Genomic DNA, 17481 nt, shown 5'->3' with positions numbered 1-17481 from the left:
GAATCTCCAAACCTGGGTGGTGGTATTCCACATTCCTAACCAACTCCTGCCAGACCAGCTTGTAGTCTCCTTCCGAGCCACTGTTCTTCCAGCCAAAGTGGTCCCAACACGGCTCTTAGCATCCCATCGATACTTCTCCGTAATTAGGTGGAGGAAGTTCTGAGTAATAAAAGCACTTGTGCGCTCTTGCCTTCACCCTCCAGTAGATTGAATGTGCATCTGCAGAATTTCCAGCTTTCACCTCCATAGAAAGCAGGGCACTGTGTCCTTGTGGCTTCCCTGCCAGGTTTTGTTGTTGTTGCTTGGGGGGGGGGGGGGTGTTTGGATTTTTTGAGCCAATTTCGTTTTAATGGTTAATGGGAAAGTGATCTGACTGCTTGCTGTGCAGTGAAGTGAAACATCTCACGATATGTCCCCATGACCTCAATGGTAAGAGTGTGCAGAATTAAACTGGAAACACTCTAAAGCAACATCTATCTAACAGGGCCGGCTCTAGGATTTTTGCCGCCCAAAGCAAACACAATTTTGGCCGCCCCCCCCTTATTTAATTACCCCACCTCCGGCCCGCCTCAACTCCGCCCCTTCCCCAAATCCCCAGCCCTGCCTCCTCCCCCCAGGCTCTCAAGCCTAGGAGGGACGGAGCGGGAGAAGCGGCGCCTGCGCCGCGGCCACTCGGAGTCTCCCCCCCCCCCCCCAGGTTTGAGAGCCTGGGAGGGAGGGGGAGACTCCGAGTGGCTGCGGCGCGGGCGCCACTTCTCCCCCTCCCTCCCAGGGTCTCAAGTCTGGGAGGGAGGGGGAGCAGCGGCGCACGAAACAGCTGTTTCGCGCGCCGTGGCAGCAGCAGCGGAGGTGAGCTAGGGCGGCCGGAGCACATTTTTAGGGGCGGCATTCTGGCACCGGCCATGCCACCCCTAAAAATGTGCCGCCCCAAGCACCAGCTTGTTTTGCTGGTGCCTAGAGCCGGCCCTGCTATCTATGCAGCAACATTAACTGGTTCCAACTGGAATCCCGCCCAGTGTTTCTTAGCCAGAAGGATGGTGGGTCTAGTAGAGGCCGAGTAGGTACCCAATGGAGGAGAAGGATCAGGACTCGGCCAAGAACCCAGAAGTTAAACAAAATAAGTGTTATGCTTTTCACAGATATAACCGTTAACTTCAGACCTCAAAGAGCTTGCAGAGGAAGAGACTCCTGCTCGCTGGGAATAAAGGAAGGTGGAGGATTTACGTCGGGCAGAAGAAGTGCAGAATAGAAGATAATTGATAGAGTAGGAGTGAGCAGGAGGAACAATTAAAATAGCTTTAAAAAAAAATGTGTGTAGGTGGATTAACAATGCCAGCGGAGCAGACTAGGTGCAAGAAGCAAGACCTAATTGATCTAACGGGAATGTGAGTTCAAATGACAAAAAATCAGCTGACCTTCCTTTTGAGATGGTCACGATTGCTAGCTGTAAATTAACGGATGACTCCAGAGCTGACCGGTAATATTTGTGACCTTGAGCCACTGATGGGGGTATCAGCCCATTGAAAGCGACGAATGCGAAGCTATCCATGTCTCTTCCTGTCATTTTTCTTATTACTCAAGGGGGGGAAGGGAAGGTTTTGTCATACTGGATCAGATCAGTGGTCCATCCAAAGCAGTTATCCTACCTCTAAGGCAGTGGTTCCCAAACTTTAACAACCTGTGAACCCCTTTCACTAAAATGTCAAGTCTCGCGAACCCCCTCCTAAAAATGAATATTTCCAGGGATTTTCTCCTTTACCTGAGTATAAATTATAAAAGCAGTGACCTTGGAAATATAACATTTGTTTTTATGACACGCTTATTACACACTCTTTATTATTATTTATAATTACATGATTTTTATTACATTATGAAAATGGCAACACTCTTCCAAGATCTCACTTCCGTAGCTTGTATCACTTTGAATAAGCCTGTTATAAGACAAAGCTCCTATGTTTCATCAAGGAGTATCAGATGTGAAACAGCATGAAGGTATTTAAGAAGCCAACTCAAAGACAGGTTTCAGAGTAACAGCCGTGTTAGTCTGTATCCGCAAAAAGAAGAACAGGAGTACTTGTGGCACCTTAGAGACTAACAAATTTATTAGAGCATAAGCTTTCGTGGACTACAGCCCACTTCTTCGGATGCATATAGAATGGAACATATATTGAGGAGATATATATACACACATACAGAGAGCATAAACAGGTGGGAGTTGTCTTACCAACTCTGAGAGGCCAATTAATTAAGAGAAAAAAACTTTTGAAGTGATAATCAAGCTAGCCCAGCACAGACAGTGTGATAAGAAGTGTGAGAATACTTACAAGGGGAGATAGAGTCAATGTTTGTAATGGCTCAGCCATTCCCAGTCCTTATTCAAACCGGAGTTGATTGTGTCTAGTTTGCATATCAATTCTAGCTCAGCAGTCTCTCTTTGGAGTCTGTTTTTGAAGTTTTTCTGTTCCTACACAAGTATTCAGGTCTTGAGCAGTCCAGGCAAACAACGCACGTTACAACAAAGCTTAAACTTGTTCTTCATAATAATATTAAAAACAATACAAGCTGCCTATTTAATTTTAAAAACCGCAAAAAATATCCACCTCCCTTTTCCATTTCTTATAAGGAGTCTTGAAGTTTAAATCTCCTCAGCATGATCGATATGCTTGCTTTGATCTGCTTAGCTCTTGGAAGTCCAAGGGCTTCAGGCTGCTGGCCCCGTGCTGTCTGGAGTCCCTAGGGACAGCTCTGTCCGCCATTAGGGAATTTTTTCCTGAGAACCCCCTGTAACATTTGTTCACGAACCCCAGTTTGGGAACCACTGCTCTAGGGGATTGGCGAGAGCTTGTTTTAATGCAAGATAAGCCTTTTGCCATTATTTGCATTGTGTTGTGGTGTGTTTAATCAGAATACACCGTTCCTACAAGGTATAAAACCTGGAAGAAATACCCTGTACAGTCCTCAGTTCCTTCCGTGTTCCTCTCAGTCAGCATGACTAAATCCTGATCCCTCATACAAAGCCATAGCAGCCTGGTTTTGTGCTGGGGGTTCTGTGGGGGAGGGGGCAGGAGGGGAACAACATCAACAGAGCCACCTCATAGTGGTTACTGCAGCCTTAGCTGCCCCTCCACCTCCATATCATTGGGCTCAGGGACCAGAGGATCTGTGCAGTGATGAAACCACTTGCCCTGCCTTTCCCCAGCCTATCTTTATAGTGCTAGGGTCTGGAGCTCCCTAGGTGGGGTCCCCCAGTTCCTGTCCCCCGCACTGAAGATCCCTTCACCATTTTCACGGATTTGGGAGATCCCCGTGAAGAAAGGGGCAGGATTTGTTGATTTGCTACATGGTGACCCACCCCCTCTTTAAGGCCTCCAGGAGCCAAAATCTGATTCCTCTTTTAAAACTGTAAATCTCACCGGAGGCTGTTCTGTTCCATCTTACAGCTGCTGTCTCTTTAACATCAATCCTCCCAAGTTTAGTGATTCCAAAGATACGTACCCCACATTAAGTCTCACACAAACTGCGTGGCTGCTGCAGATTGACAGGGCACGTGGGATACTTGGTCTGCATAGGACTGAGTCCACACAGAGCTGAGTGTGGGAGGAAGAGTCCAGTTCGTTTTAATAGGAAATGGTTAGAGCACATGACTGTTCCGGTTCTGACACTAATTCGTTGCGAACAGCGCCGTCCTTACCCATACAAAAAGTAGGCAGCTGCGTAGGGCACCAGGAAATTTGGGGCACCAGATTTCCTGGTGCCCTGCGGAGCTGCGTGCTGCTCCAGTCCCTGCCTTGCCTCCTCCCCATGGCCCCCACCTCTGCTCTGCCCCACCCCCACTCCATCCCTTCCCCAAAGCCACCGCCCCACCTCTTCCCACCCCCGCTCCGCCTCTTCCCCACCTCTTCCTGTCCCGCCCCAGCCCCGCCCCACTCCCTGAGGACTGAAGCAGGGCCATGCCTGCGCTCCCTGGCAGCGGGAAGTGCAGCGGCCTGGCCCCAGCCGCGCCACCGGTGAATGCTAGGGGATGGTTCCCCCCCCGTCCCCCAAGCCAGCCCCCCCCCATGGAGGCCTGGGGCCCCACACCCCACCCGCGGGGGGGGCTGCGTAGGGCCCCAGAATAGCTAGGGACTGCCCTGGTTGCGACCTTCGGCCTGGCACTTAGCTTGCCTCGGCGTCCGTGTTTAACCATTTGTAGAATATCCTCACTCATGGGGGTGTCGAGATTTAAAGAACGGTTGTAAAATTGTTGGAGATTCTGGAATGGAACGGTGCTGTGATGTGTCAGATACTGGAGACGTTCTTGTTATTACAACTGTTAGGAATTCCAAGTCAGGATTTACCACCGGAAAGACGAGTGTGCTTCATGTCAGACGAAGGGACTTGGCTGCAGAATTAAAGAGGTGAAAAAGAAATGTGTGGTGCTCCGACTGCTACCTGTTAAAATAACAAAAAGCTTCGTTGCTGAGGTTCCCCACAACCCGGTTTCAGTGGTTGGTTTTAAATAGTTATTGCACAACAGCTGCTGTCCCCTTCAGGCCTGCCAAAGCCCTACAGGGGGCATGGTGTGGCCTTCCTCTCATTTGCAGTGTTAACGACCACATTTAAGCCATGCAAAGTGTGCGCACATGCAGCCTTTATAGATGTCTGTACTAATATTAATAATGGTTGAACTTGTGTGCAGGAAAATAGCCCCCAGGGTGAATGTTGTTAAATATACTCTATCAAAGTGGGGAAGAGAGGGGTAAGCGGCTGCTAGCATTGCTTGTTTCTCTGAAGGGAATCTGGTAGGAATTTTGTAATTGCTTCTATTTTTTTTGCTGCTTCTTTGTCCTTCACTCGTTTTCCCAAGCTACTGGTATGCATGATTCCAACTCTTTGTCTTAGATGTTTAAGTTACGGTAAATTGTACATTGTATTTTTTTTAAAAAGTAATTCTCCCATGTGCTACCAACATCCTTGGACTGGGAAAATGGAAACGTTTGAAGCTGTCATTCACTTTTCACCATTCTTTTTTTTTAATATATATATATATATATATTAACTTCTGCATTTTGCTTGGCTTGAACAGTGGAAATAAACTAATCTGTATTCACTTTCGGGGTCTCATGCACTAGCCCAGAGCGGTGATTGCCACCCAAACATTGCAGCAAGAGAGGATCTGTCTGAATACAAATCATCTCAATATGGTCTATAAATGTATAATTACTTATCTTGTTTTAAACAAAGCAAAAAAGCTTACCTGCCTGTGATCTAAGCTATGCATATTGCAGGATCTCTTCTTAATGTATTCTTTTCAACACCCTTAATATACTATTCCATTTTTGTTCCGTTTGTTTGGTAAGACATAAGGCCTGGGTCCGGCAGTGGCTTTTCATCCTCCAAAGAGCTGTCTTCAGATACTCATTGGCTTATAATTATAAATGGGTTTGGTCTCAACTGAGACTCTGTGGTGGATATCCTAGGCCTAATTTGTTACAGTTAAATGAGATCTGCTCAAGGGATGCCCAGAACTGTGGGAGCCGTGTTAGAACTAAGGTTCATTGGCAGAGCTGTGTGTAGGAGGCTCCGAGAGCTGGTGGAAAGTCAGTAAACAGCTGTTGTTGATTGCTTTTTGAAATTTTGGCTTGTGTCACTACCGGTCAGGTTGTATTTCTGTGCATCAGTGGCTGTGTCACCAAACTGCTGCTTATTTTTCCTGAGGTAAGGAGCGAGGGATAGATGCTGTGATGGCTTTTCAGTGCATGTGTGTTGGTAAAATGTACGGATAGTATAGCCCTGGCTCTGCTTCCAGCTCAGGGCATGGCTGCGCTTTGAGTTAAACCAGCCTTCGTAGAGCGCCGTAGGGAAAGGCAGGGTGGGGCACTGAACCGTTTAGGGATCTGGCCTGCAGTCAGGGCAGAGCAGCAAAGAAGTTTAGGGGCCCGGACGCTTAAGCAGGGCAGGCACCAAACAGGCAGGCATCCTCACTCTAGCAGACAGTCGACAAAGGCAGACCTCTGGGCTTAAAGGTGGGAAGGCTGCCATCTCAGGGGTGAGGTGGTAGGGGGACCCGGGCCCAGCCAATTCCACCAGGTCCCGGGTCAGGTCCCTAACAGAGGCGGAGTGTTCAGCCACTGGGCCAGCGGAGAATCCCACCACAACACGCTGACTCACATTCAGGCAACAGAACTGGACCCGCGTCTGGTTCCTCTGGGCTACTTCCTACTGCAGTCTGTGGGTAGGGCCCTCTAGTCCAAAGGTCCTCTGTCTCCTCGGCTGCTAGTAATCCCCACAGCTCCTCGTCTGATGGCGGTCCTGGCAGCTCCTCGGGGTACTTGTCTGTCTCCTTCGGCCATAAGGCGCAGCTCTACTTGGGGTCTAATCTGGGATCCTGTTGAGATTCCAGCTCCCTGGAAGAGATGTCTGCTCCCTCCAGTGCTCCAGCCCCAACTGTAGGGTTACCATATTTTAAGTGTCCAAAAAGAGGACACTCCACGGGCCCCGGCCCCACCCCAACTCCACTCCTGCCCCAGCCCCGCCCTTCCTGGCCCCGCCCCCTCCCCTGGACGCTTTGCCTCCCCCCCCCCTGCTTCCCGCAAACATTTGATTCGGGGGAAGCCTGAAGCAGCAGGCAAGCTGGGGTGGGAGGGCGCGGCCCAGTCCAGCCCCCTGGCCGAGCGGCTCCCTCCGGCAGCCGGCTGGCCCATGCCAAGAGGCTCTGACCCCGGCGTCTCCTGCCTGGCTTGGCTCGGGCCCTGGGGCGCCGGCCCCCGGCCCGACCCCCGGTGGAGCGCCGCCGGCCCGCGACCCCGCCCCCGGGCCGAGCACCGCCCGGCCCCCGGCTGAGCACTACCAGCTCCGCACCGCCCAGCCCCGGCCCCTGGCCGAGCACCGCCCCGCTCCGCTGCCCCGGCTCCGGCCCCCGGGCCGAGCACCGCCGGCCCCAGCAGCTCCAGCCCCCGGCCGAGCACCGCCGGTCCCTCCCTCCCTATTTTCCCGGACATGTCCAGCTTTTTGGGATTTCCCCCCAGACGGGGATTTGAGGCCCAAAAAGCCGGACATGTCTGGGAAAATCCGGACGTATGGTAACCCTACCCAACTGAGTCCAGGCACTCCTTTTATACTTCCTGTCCCACCCCAGGACTTCCAGTGGGGGAGAGAGGGCAGATTTCGCTCTGCCCACCAGGGGGAGTGTAGTGGTCCCTCACTTTTCAGCTCCGAGAGAGGCCACTCTGCCTCACCACAGGAGGTTAATGCAGGATTTGAAAAATTTGACTCTCTCAGGGTAAGCTGAAATTTTGCTTGGGTGAGTCGAGCTAGGAGCCATTGGCTCTTTCTGGAGTGGGGCAAAGAGGGAACAGTGGCTGGAGGCATTACAGAGCATCCCAGGTTGTTGCTATTTTCACAGGCTGGGAGAGGGAATGAGGAATGGAGCTGGATACCAGGGGGGATAGCAGGGGCAGCAGCAGGAGAGAAGCCCAGCATTAATAGATGTATTGGGGAGTTGAAGGAGCATTAATTGGTGACAGAGTTTGGTTTTTAGGAGGAAGTCAAGATGTACCAATGTAAACTTAAATAAGCACAGGGAAGAGGAAGAGGCATTGCTGCACGACTGCCTTCACCTGAGCTCGTAGGCTTAGCCTTAAGGCAGGTGTTGAATTTTTTTCCCCAAGCTCTGTGGTAACCCTAATATCCGGCCAGCATCACCCACTTGATATTTATACAAAAGAATTTGAAATCTGCCAGGTGGAGAAGCTCTGAAAGCTGAAGTCGATTCTTTACCCACAGCATGGGCCTTTGCTGTTCATGCTTTCTTGACACCACCCTGCCAATACCTCCCGTGCTCTGAGGGATCGTAGTGAGGAGTGAAGAGGGAGTCGCGTTTCTGTGGCACGCCTGACTCTGCCAACAAGAGTGCCAGTTGGTTCATCGTTTGAATGTCTGTTCACTTCAAACCAGACAGACTGCCTGGTGTCACAGGCCACTTAGCAGGGTACAGTAACTGCTGAATGGTGACAGGTTACAATAAATGCTGACCTGGTCTGGATTTCATTTGGTTAGAGGTAGAAGGCTTGTCTCATTACCGGTCTCCCTAAACCATTCTGTTCCATGTCCCATTCTGTTTAATAAATACAGATGGTCCCTTTACCTACACATCCATCTAGCAGCCTTTATAAAAAACACGATGCTGGAGCTGTATAAAATCCAAATCTCTTCTGTTCATAAGAGCATGACTGCTCCCCTCCTGCCTGGCCAGGAAGTATTTGCTTGTGATTCCTGAGAGCAGGGATAGTCAGTAGGCAGACCGTGGGCCAAATCTGGACCGTCAGATGCTTTTGAATGGACCGTAACATCTTTTTGTTTACTTATTATTCTCAGTATTGTTATTGTTTTTGTGTTATTTTCTATGGAGTTTGGACCTTGACAATACCTTGACCAAGAAATCTGGACCTTGACAAAAAATAATCGATTACCCTGGCTTCAGAGTATATGACAGTTTGAACACTTGCTAGTGGAGATTAGTGAATTGCCTACGGGTTGAGAAGCTTTTTAAAGCTAGAACTTGGCTTCACAGATTTATAGCATGAGTTCTTGAACCTTTTTCCTGTCACTTAAACCCATGATTGTTTCTAAGGATAAGTTGATTTTGTTTTGTTTCGTTTTTGTTTTTGTTTTTATTGCCCCACGTGTACTAGGTGCTTCACAGAAAACAGACACAGTTCTTATCTTTGTCCCAAAGTACTTAAAATCTAAACGGCAGACTTAACAAACAAGCAAAGAGGTAACCTGCCTCAGGAAGGGAAGTTATTCATTTTAGACAGATGTACATCTTGGTGGGGCCTGAGTTTTTACAGTGCGAACACTCCATTTTTTTTAATCTGTTTGATACTGGGGTTGCAGTAACAGTGAGAGGCGCATTGTGTGACACACTATACGTATGTGTGCGCACACCCCAAAGAGTCTCTCTGCCCCAAAGAGCTTTCAGTATAATGCTGCAGAAATTGATTTTTAGGAGGGATTTGAATGTTGCATGGGTGGGTGCTTAGCAAATGAGTTTGGGAAGGGCATTCTAAGCATATGGAGCAGAGTAGCAGAAGGCACAGATGTTCATAGGGGGGTTATTTTCTAGCTCAAAAGAACCTTGTGCAACACAATCAGTATGGCAGAAACTCCCTTGTCTGTTGAAAGCTGAGCTGGCATAAATGGGCACTCTGTATAGGGGGTACATACTGTTGTTTTTTTCTTTGCCATTCTGCCCATTTTTTTCATTCTCTCTTAACTAGAACCAGAGCTGATAACGTTTGCTGAATTTTCAGACTCCGTGTTTGAATGGTTTCAAAGCTAAGCAAAATGTGTTCACCTGTCCCTCCTTGTGTGTGTTTGCAGAGTGTATGAGCCCAGGAGAACAGCCTTTGGACGCAAAGAGGCTCTCTGTTCCACTGGTCGCTCATGGAGACAAGTGTGAAATCGCTTACAATATGCTGGCAGAGTGTCTTGTATGCAAGCACATCCAGCTATTTTTAGTTGGAAACGATCTGCGTGACATTAATAAGCAACTGGGTCACAATGAATCAGCCTCTGATTATCAAACTAGCAGCTCTGAATTGCTGAGTAAAGTAATTGGTAAAGCTTTGCATATCATTCCTTTTTTTATCATTTGAGGGTGGGAGAGCTCTCCCCATCTTCTCATCAAAATCAAAAATTCCCAAGTGTTCAAAATATTTACCAAAGGGAGCAGAGCGATGAAATGTTTACATTTTCGACTGCCTTAAATAGGGCTGCTTCTTAGGATTGGCGCGCGTGAGCAGACAGAGCTAAATATAGTGTGACGTGAAATAAAACACAAGTTAGCAGCATTCGAAGTGGACAGCTAAACATGGTGGGAACTCTGTCAGCCTGATGTCCAGGTGCAGGGGCCATTCAAAGCGGGCTGGCGCTCTCCTGAAGGTGTCATGGAGTGGAGGGTAGGAGAGACGTTCAGGCCTGCAGGATGTCAAGGGAGGAGGAGAGGGAAAGCAGAATGCACTTTACAAGGTATCCTAAGAGCATATTAATGCCCACGGCACAGTTCTGTTGTCCATATACAAGATTGCACAATTTGTGAGGTTCATCGGTTCTTTTCTCCACCTCCCACTGAAGCATTCCATGTTGGCCAGAGTACGAGGCAGAATGTCACGTGAAATGGACCATTGGTCTGATCTGATATGGCAGAGCTTTCATTCTTAGTAAAGCTGGTTAAATACTGGGAGGGGAGGGAGAACCCTGAGCATTCCTTACAAACCTGAAACAAGGTTTGTTTCAGCCCGTCTCATTGCCCCTTCTGTATTTGCTCTCAGGGAATGTTCAAGCAATGGTTACTCTCACAAAAGCTTGCAAAAATGAATTTTTAACCGTCCAGAAATGGCATATTTTGTAAGGCTAGGACAGTGCTTAGCTTAGCAAGAGGATAAGGTTCCTTATATTCCCATTGCCAGAGAAGTAAACAAACGAACCTCTCAAGAATCTGAGCCCACAATTAGGATACTGCAGTTGTGTGCGTCCACAATTATATTGTGAGAGAACTTCAAATTAAACTCCGTTGCAATTCTTGCCATAGCTTGATTTGTTTCACCCCAGGAATGAAGGACTAGGTGGCTCGAAAATCAAAAGGCTTAACATTTTCTAAAATTCCCTGAGATGACCCCTCTCAAAGATTTGAAGCCCCTACAGTGGCTTCAAGTTTTCCTTCTGATTAGAAGTATTGTGCTCGTCCCAATCAGCAAACTGAAATAATATCATGTGACCTACGATCAGTTACACAGCACAGCTGTAATTTCAAATTCAGAGTATAGAATGTTTGCCTCGATCTATAGAATTCTGTAAAAAAACAAACACACACAACGTCCATTAGAATAGCATGTGATTAGTATTTCAATGTGCTTGCAGGTATTTCAATGAGCAAAGGGCTAATTAATCAAGTCAGTGCTTCTCTGGCTATATGGAGTAACCTGTTCAAAATGCACAGTAGCAAAGCATTCCATTTTATGTAGAGACCATTCCAACAAAAATACCAGGAAGATTCCTTCATGTTTTTAGTACGTTTGTTACTATGGTGTCTTGTGCTTTGCGGCACAATGTGCATAAAATGATATGCAAATGCTAAAATGCTTCTGCTCTTACAAGCCATGGAGACACAGACGCATTAGGAAAACTATCTTCTGTTTTGATTCAGTTTTCCATAAGTTTTAAGTTTAGACGGGAGAAGGCCGGACATGTGCTTTGAAGCTCTAGATAGTGACTGTTGTTCAGACGGAGAGCCCCATATTCTAAGCCTGTTCTCTTCTCAATCTACCATTGACCTACTAATCTTAAAACCCTGCAAATGGAAAAGTTTTCAGTCTAAACCTTAGTTTGTTCATGTTATGAACGGACTTCCTTTTGTGGCCCTCCCAGTTTGACGCTGGATAGCTAATTTCCAGTTTTAGCCTCTGCCGGGGGAGGCCAAGGTGCACACTTCTATGGCAAACTGGTTGTTGGTTGCACATGGGGAACTCCTGCTCCCTCAGCATGTTAATTTCTACACTGAGCAGATAAGGTGCTGCTTTTAATGTAAAAAGTTTTGCTATCGCTCTCCAGCAGCTTTGCAAAGCTAAATATTTCATCAGAACCCCTGTCATATATTCCCTTTTGCATAGGTTTTGGTACCACTTGGATACTGACTTGTGAAAAAGTAATCTTTATAACCCATGTGTTCCAGTCAATGACCTGCCACACAACCTGCATTGTAACATGACCAAATTAAGTGGGTAGGTGGATTTTAAAGACCAATTCTATTTTATAAAGTTATTCAGATAATCAGCGTTTCAGTTGTGATTGTAAAACAGGCCCGGACCAGTTAAGGTTAGTAAAGATCTGATGTCTCTCTTCATAAGAGTAGAACTTTCAACCTTCATGTCGATTTCAGTAAAGCGTCGAAACCTCGATTTCAGTAAAGCGTTTGATACGGTACCGCATGAGGAATTATTGGTTACATTGAAAAAGATGGGGATCGATATGAAAATCCAGAGGTGGATAAAGAACTGGTTAAAGGGGAGACTGCAGCGGGTCATACTGAAAGGTGAACTGTCAGGTTGGAGGGAGGTTACCAGTGGAGTTCCTCAAGGTTCGGTTTTGGGTCCGATTTTATTTAATCTATTCATTACTGACCTCGGAACCGAATGTAGGAGTGGGCTGATAAAGTTTGCGGATGACACAAAGTTGGGAGGTATTGCCAATTCGGAGAAGGATCGGGATATCCTGCAGGGAGATTTGGATGACCTTGTAAACTGGAGTAATAGTAATAGGATGAAATTTAATAGTCAGAAGTGTAAGGTTATGCATTTAGGGATAAATAACAAGAATTTTAGTTATAAGCTAGGGACGCATCGGTTGGAAGTAACGGAAGAGAAGGACCTCGGAGTCCTGGTTGATCGCAGGATGACTATGAGTTGGCAATGTGACGTGGCCGTGAAAAAAGCTAATGCGGTCTTGGGATGCATTAGGCGAGGTATTTCTAGTAGGGATAAGGAGGTGCTGGTTCTGTTATACAAGGCACTGGTGAGACCTCATTTGGAGTACTGAGTGCAGTTCTGGTCTCCCATGTGTAAAAAGGATGAAATCAAACTGGAACGGGTACAGAGAAGGGCCACTAGGATGATCCGAGAAATGGAAAATCTGTCATATGAAAGGAGACTCGAGGAGCTTGGTTTGTTTACCTTAACCAAAAGAAGGCTGAGGGGGGGGATATGATTGCTCTCTTTAAATATATCAGAGGGATAAATACCAGGGAGGGAGAGGAATTATTTCAGCTCAGTACTAATGTGGACACGAGAACGAATGGATATAAACTGGCCGTCGGGAAGTTTAGACTTGAAATTAGACAAAGGTTTCTAACCATCAGAGGGGTGAAGTTTTGGAACAGCCTTCAGAAGGAAACAGTGGGGGCAAAAGACCTCTCTGGCTTTAAGATTAAGCTTGATAAGTTTATGGAGGGGATGGTTTGATGGGATAAAGTGATTTTAGTCAATAGGTCAATAACGTGCCATCGCTGGTAATTAGCAACAATGGTCAATGATGGGATATTAAAAATTACTACAGAGAACTTTTTCCAGAGGGTCTGGCTAGAGAATCTTGCCCGCATGCTCGGGGTTCAGCTGATCGCCATATTTGGGGTCGGGAAGGAATTTTCCTCCAGGGTAGATTGGCAGAGGCCCTGGAAGTTTTTCGCCTTCCTCCGCAGCATGGGGCAGGGGTCGCTTGCTGGAGGATTCTCAGCAATTTGAAGTCTTTAAATCATGATTTGGGGACTTCAACGGCTGAGTCGAGGGAGAGAATTCTTCCAGGAGTGGGTGGGTCAGCTTTGTGGCCCACATCATGCAGGAGGTCAGACTAGATGATCATAATGGTCCCTTCTGACCTTAGAGTCTATGAGTCTGAGTCTGTCATTCCTAAAATCCATTTGGATACTTCTATTGGGCCTAACAAAACTGGAGACTATATTATCTTCACTACCTGTCCTAAACTGTTGTTGTGGGCTGTTAAACAGTTGCCACATTCCTTCCCAGATGTGGTGGCATTAGTGGAAGGTGAAATGAGTTGTTATACAGCTTTATTTGTAAAGTATTTTGAAATCCTTGGGTGAAAAGTACTGTAAGCATAAAACACTACTAGTAATAAAAAGCAATGATTGCTGACAAAACACAGATAAATAGTGTCTGGGTCAAATATTGCCACCTTAAATTTTCTAGAAGGTCCCAGTTCTATGAAGACTGATCCTGAATGGACTGACATACTTTTAGTTCATGAGTATGCTTTATTCAGAAGGCATAACATACTCTGTGCACAGTGAGGGAGACCTTGTGCAGAAGGGTGTGTATTCAGCTCAGGGCTATTGACATTGCATAAAGGAATTGTTCACTAACGGATCCTCTTTTATTGTTGGCAGAGTATACCAGCCCCTTTCTTAGCAACTGACAGTCTGCTTAGTTTCTTGGAAATAGATGTCCCAAAGTGCCAAATTATGTAGGGGTTTTTTTTGTGTTTTTTGGGGGGGGAAGGGGGGCTTGATTTAAAAAAAAAACTTAGTAATGCACATTTCAAGAAATGGAGAGTCTGAAAAGAACTATCTTATCTGAAATGGCATATTCCAGTATTTAGTATCCCTGGAATAGTTGGATTTAATATTAGGCACATATTTTCCCATGTATCAGACAGGTAGCCATGTTAGTGTGGATCTGTAAAAAGCAACAGAGGGTCCGGTGGCACCTTTAAGACTAACAGATGTATTGGAGCATAAGCTTTCGTGGGTGAATGCCCACTTCGTCAGACACCTGTAATGACATTATGTCTGACGAACTGGTTATTCACCCCCGAGAGCTTATGCTCCAATACATCTGTTAGTCTTAAAGGTGCCACAGGACTCTCTGTTTTCCCATGTAATTCTGTCTGTTGTAAATTAGAGTTTACATACGTCTTCAGTTTAGTTTCTAGCTCCTAGATGGGAAGAAATGGACCTTATTAAAAGCAATTTTTGCTACGAAGATGATTTCAACAGCTTTGAAGTTTGCAGTGAATGGATTTTAGATCTTTTGTTAGTGATGGGATTGTGCGAATTAGCAACCTGTGTGTTAGAGGGGTTAGTGGAGAAACTATACCATACAATACTGCCTGGGTTTTCTGCAAATGGGCCTGGTGGATGGGACATCAGGATTCTCTAAGAGAATTTCAGTGCTGCTGCAAGGTGCTGCAGACTGCCCTGCTCAATTATCTGCAAAATGGGTACAGCACAGGCAATAAAGGCTTCTTGACCCCCTGTTATGCAGGGACCAGCAGTTCAACCTCCATGTCTAGTCAATCCTTGGCTTTCCTGAGGTGTGTCACCAGAGTGCTAGTCATGAATATGGCTCTGTCAGCTAGGAACTTGACTGAAACTACAACGGCATTTCACACAGGTCACCAAACAGCCATCAGATGGTAATGGCTGGCTGGATTTGAACCGGTGATGGAAAAACTCTGTATTATCTTTCCAGTATCTTGGATGATCTATCATCTAAGCCTATTGAAAACTGATTTTTTCAAATAGTGCCCTAAACTTATTAAATGGCTTCCACAGTTCTGTAGAGCCTCTGGATTTAAATGATTTAAAACACACAGCTGTGCTCTCTGTCCTACCAAACTTGGATGCTGGTGGACTCAACCAGCAGCAAATTAGAGAAGTGACTGCATATCTGCGTTTGTTAAGCCATGTCTAATGGTTGGTTGTTTTTGTTTTTTTTTAACAGGATCCAACAGCTGCATCTATCTCAGACCGAGACTGCGATACAAGGGAGGGAGAGACCGTAGCCATGAACTATAAACCATCCCCACTTCAAGTGAAACTAGGTGAGTCTCTGCGTTAACACAGAATGATGATTTTTAAAAAAATGAAAGCTTGCCAAAGGAGGGCAGAGTACTATGGGATTCTGTGATGTGACACTCATGTCTCTGTTATTATCCGAAGCATTCCAGTCAGTTAAGACACCTTCTTGAACAGCTGACAAATCTGACCGTGCCACAGACAACCAGTTACTCAAGAGGGACCTCCTTTCTATTACTATGCTGGGGGCTTCTAAAATGGAAGCTAGGGGAGTCCCTCCCTTTCTGGAAGGTCTTCTCAAGGAGGGGGGGTAGCTCAGTGGTTTCAGCATTGACCTGCTAAACCCAGGGTTGTGAGTTCAATTCTTGAGGGGGCCATTTAGGGACCTGCGGCAAACATCTGTCTGGGGATTGGTCCTGCTTTTGTGGAGGAGGTTGGACAACTTGATGACCTCCTGAGGTCCCTTCCAACCCTGATATTCTATGATTCTATTCTATGAAAGGATGGTGTCACCTTTGTTCTCTGAAGAGGTGCATCAAGATGAGATAAATATTCAGTGCAGATAAAATGTGAGGCTTAGAAAAGTCATTGGGATGAAATCCAGCTGCTGTCCTGAGCTAAACTGAGGCTTTAGCTCAGCAGTGCATTCGCTTGACAAGTCTGACAATCCTATTTCTACCATAACTCTGGTGGAATTTCTCCTCAGACATAGCCCTTCACTAGTGTATACGCTGTGCCTGCTTAGTTAAGCAAATATGTGTCTGGTGGGCTCATTCATGTATGCAAACAAATGCACTGTTAAGATAAAGCATCAGCTTAATTCAAGACAGCAGCTGGATTTCATCCCCAATGCTTTCATAAGCACAGCATTTTATCAGCACTAAATACTTCTCACCTTGATACAACTCTTCAGAGCCGAAAAGTGACGCCATCCTTTCTGGTAGGTCAAGAGGGAGGGACTCCCACAACTTAAGTTTGAATATTAACTAAGCAGGCACATCGGACAGACTAATTGAGAGAGAGATTTGAAGAGAACTCCCACCCGAGTTTTGGTAGAAATGTGGTCCATCATATAGATATAGGTAGATAGGTATAGATATCAAACACACGTTTGGATTCCAGTCTTTGCTTGTGGCTGTGCCAAGAATTTTAGGAGGAACGTTAATTGACATGGGGCAGAATGGGACTAATTGGATGTCTTGAGCCATTGCAGCGGTTTGTTAATCCTTGTCAGCTGCCGCTACTTTTAAAAACTGTCAGACTGACAAGATGTACTCACAGTTCAGTGTGGCTCACCTCTTTTGGTTTCAACCCTCATTCCCCTGCCTCTTCTCTTGTCTCTCCTTCATTTTCTGTCTGGTGTAGGTCTTGAACTCTTCAGGGCAGCGATTGTCTTTTTAAACTTTTCAATGCTCCGGGCAAAGTTATAGTGCTATATAAATATTCAGTAGCTTTCCTCGCACAGCTATTGCATGGGCCATTTAGAGGTCAGGATTCTAGTCCTACTGCGGATGTGCCAAAAGGATAGTGGCATTAACTTTTTTTTTTAGTATTGTTAAATCATAGTCGGTTGTTCTAATGTCAGACTCAGTCCCTTGATTTGACAGTAGACTCATCCATTGTCTGTTTTCTCTATGGATATCCGGACATATAGTAACCACCTGCGCATTCTGGGAATCCTGGTTCAAATGAGCTCTGTTAAAATACCAACTCGGCATGAACACAACTTTTACTTCCAGAGCCAGCAGTGGTTGGGAATGCTGCACGGGTAGTATGCTACATCCTAGGAGAAGGATTGTATTGAAAATCATTAACCTGGCCAGCCACTGAATGTCCTCCATATTGGGAGGGTGTTGCATTATGTTTTGTGACGGAAGCATGGTAGCTGGAATGTCGGTGCTCAGGAATGGGTGTTAAGAATAGGAAGAGCTTCCTGGTTGCACTGGAGTTTTCGCTAATTCCGCAAAGGCAGGGGTTGGCTTGAACATAGCTAGTGTAGTAAAACGTTTAGCTTTTTCTCAAGTAAAAATACTGTGGGACCATATCTTAATAAACACACACATGGGCTGTAGTTACTTCCAGGGAAATACTATCACCTGGTTCTGGTGACAAACCACAAGCATTTACTTATG

At 46.3% G+C, this 17481-nt stretch overlaps 1 protein-coding gene across 3 annotated transcripts in view; it reads left to right on the top strand.

Annotated features, from left to right (window-relative positions):
* The window catches only part of FAM219A (family with sequence similarity 219 member A), a 136221-nt gene that overhangs the window by 67401 nt on the left and 51339 nt on the right, over positions 1 to 17481 (top strand). For all 3 annotated transcript variants that reach the window (XM_054031769.1, XM_054031768.1, XM_054031767.1), the window contains exon 2: positions 15276 to 15375. In XM_054031769.1, the coding sequence (XP_053887744.1) occupies positions 15276 to 15375 (100 nt within the window). The remainder of the gene's footprint in view (positions 1 to 15275; positions 15376 to 17481) is intronic.

This window comes from Malaclemys terrapin, chromosome 6, assembly GCF_027887155.1.
Source record: "Malaclemys terrapin pileata isolate rMalTer1 chromosome 6, rMalTer1.hap1, whole genome shotgun sequence".
NCBI lineage: Eukaryota > Metazoa > Chordata > Testudines > Emydidae > Malaclemys > Malaclemys terrapin.
This window is presented reverse-complemented; position numbering and strand designations above follow the sequence as displayed.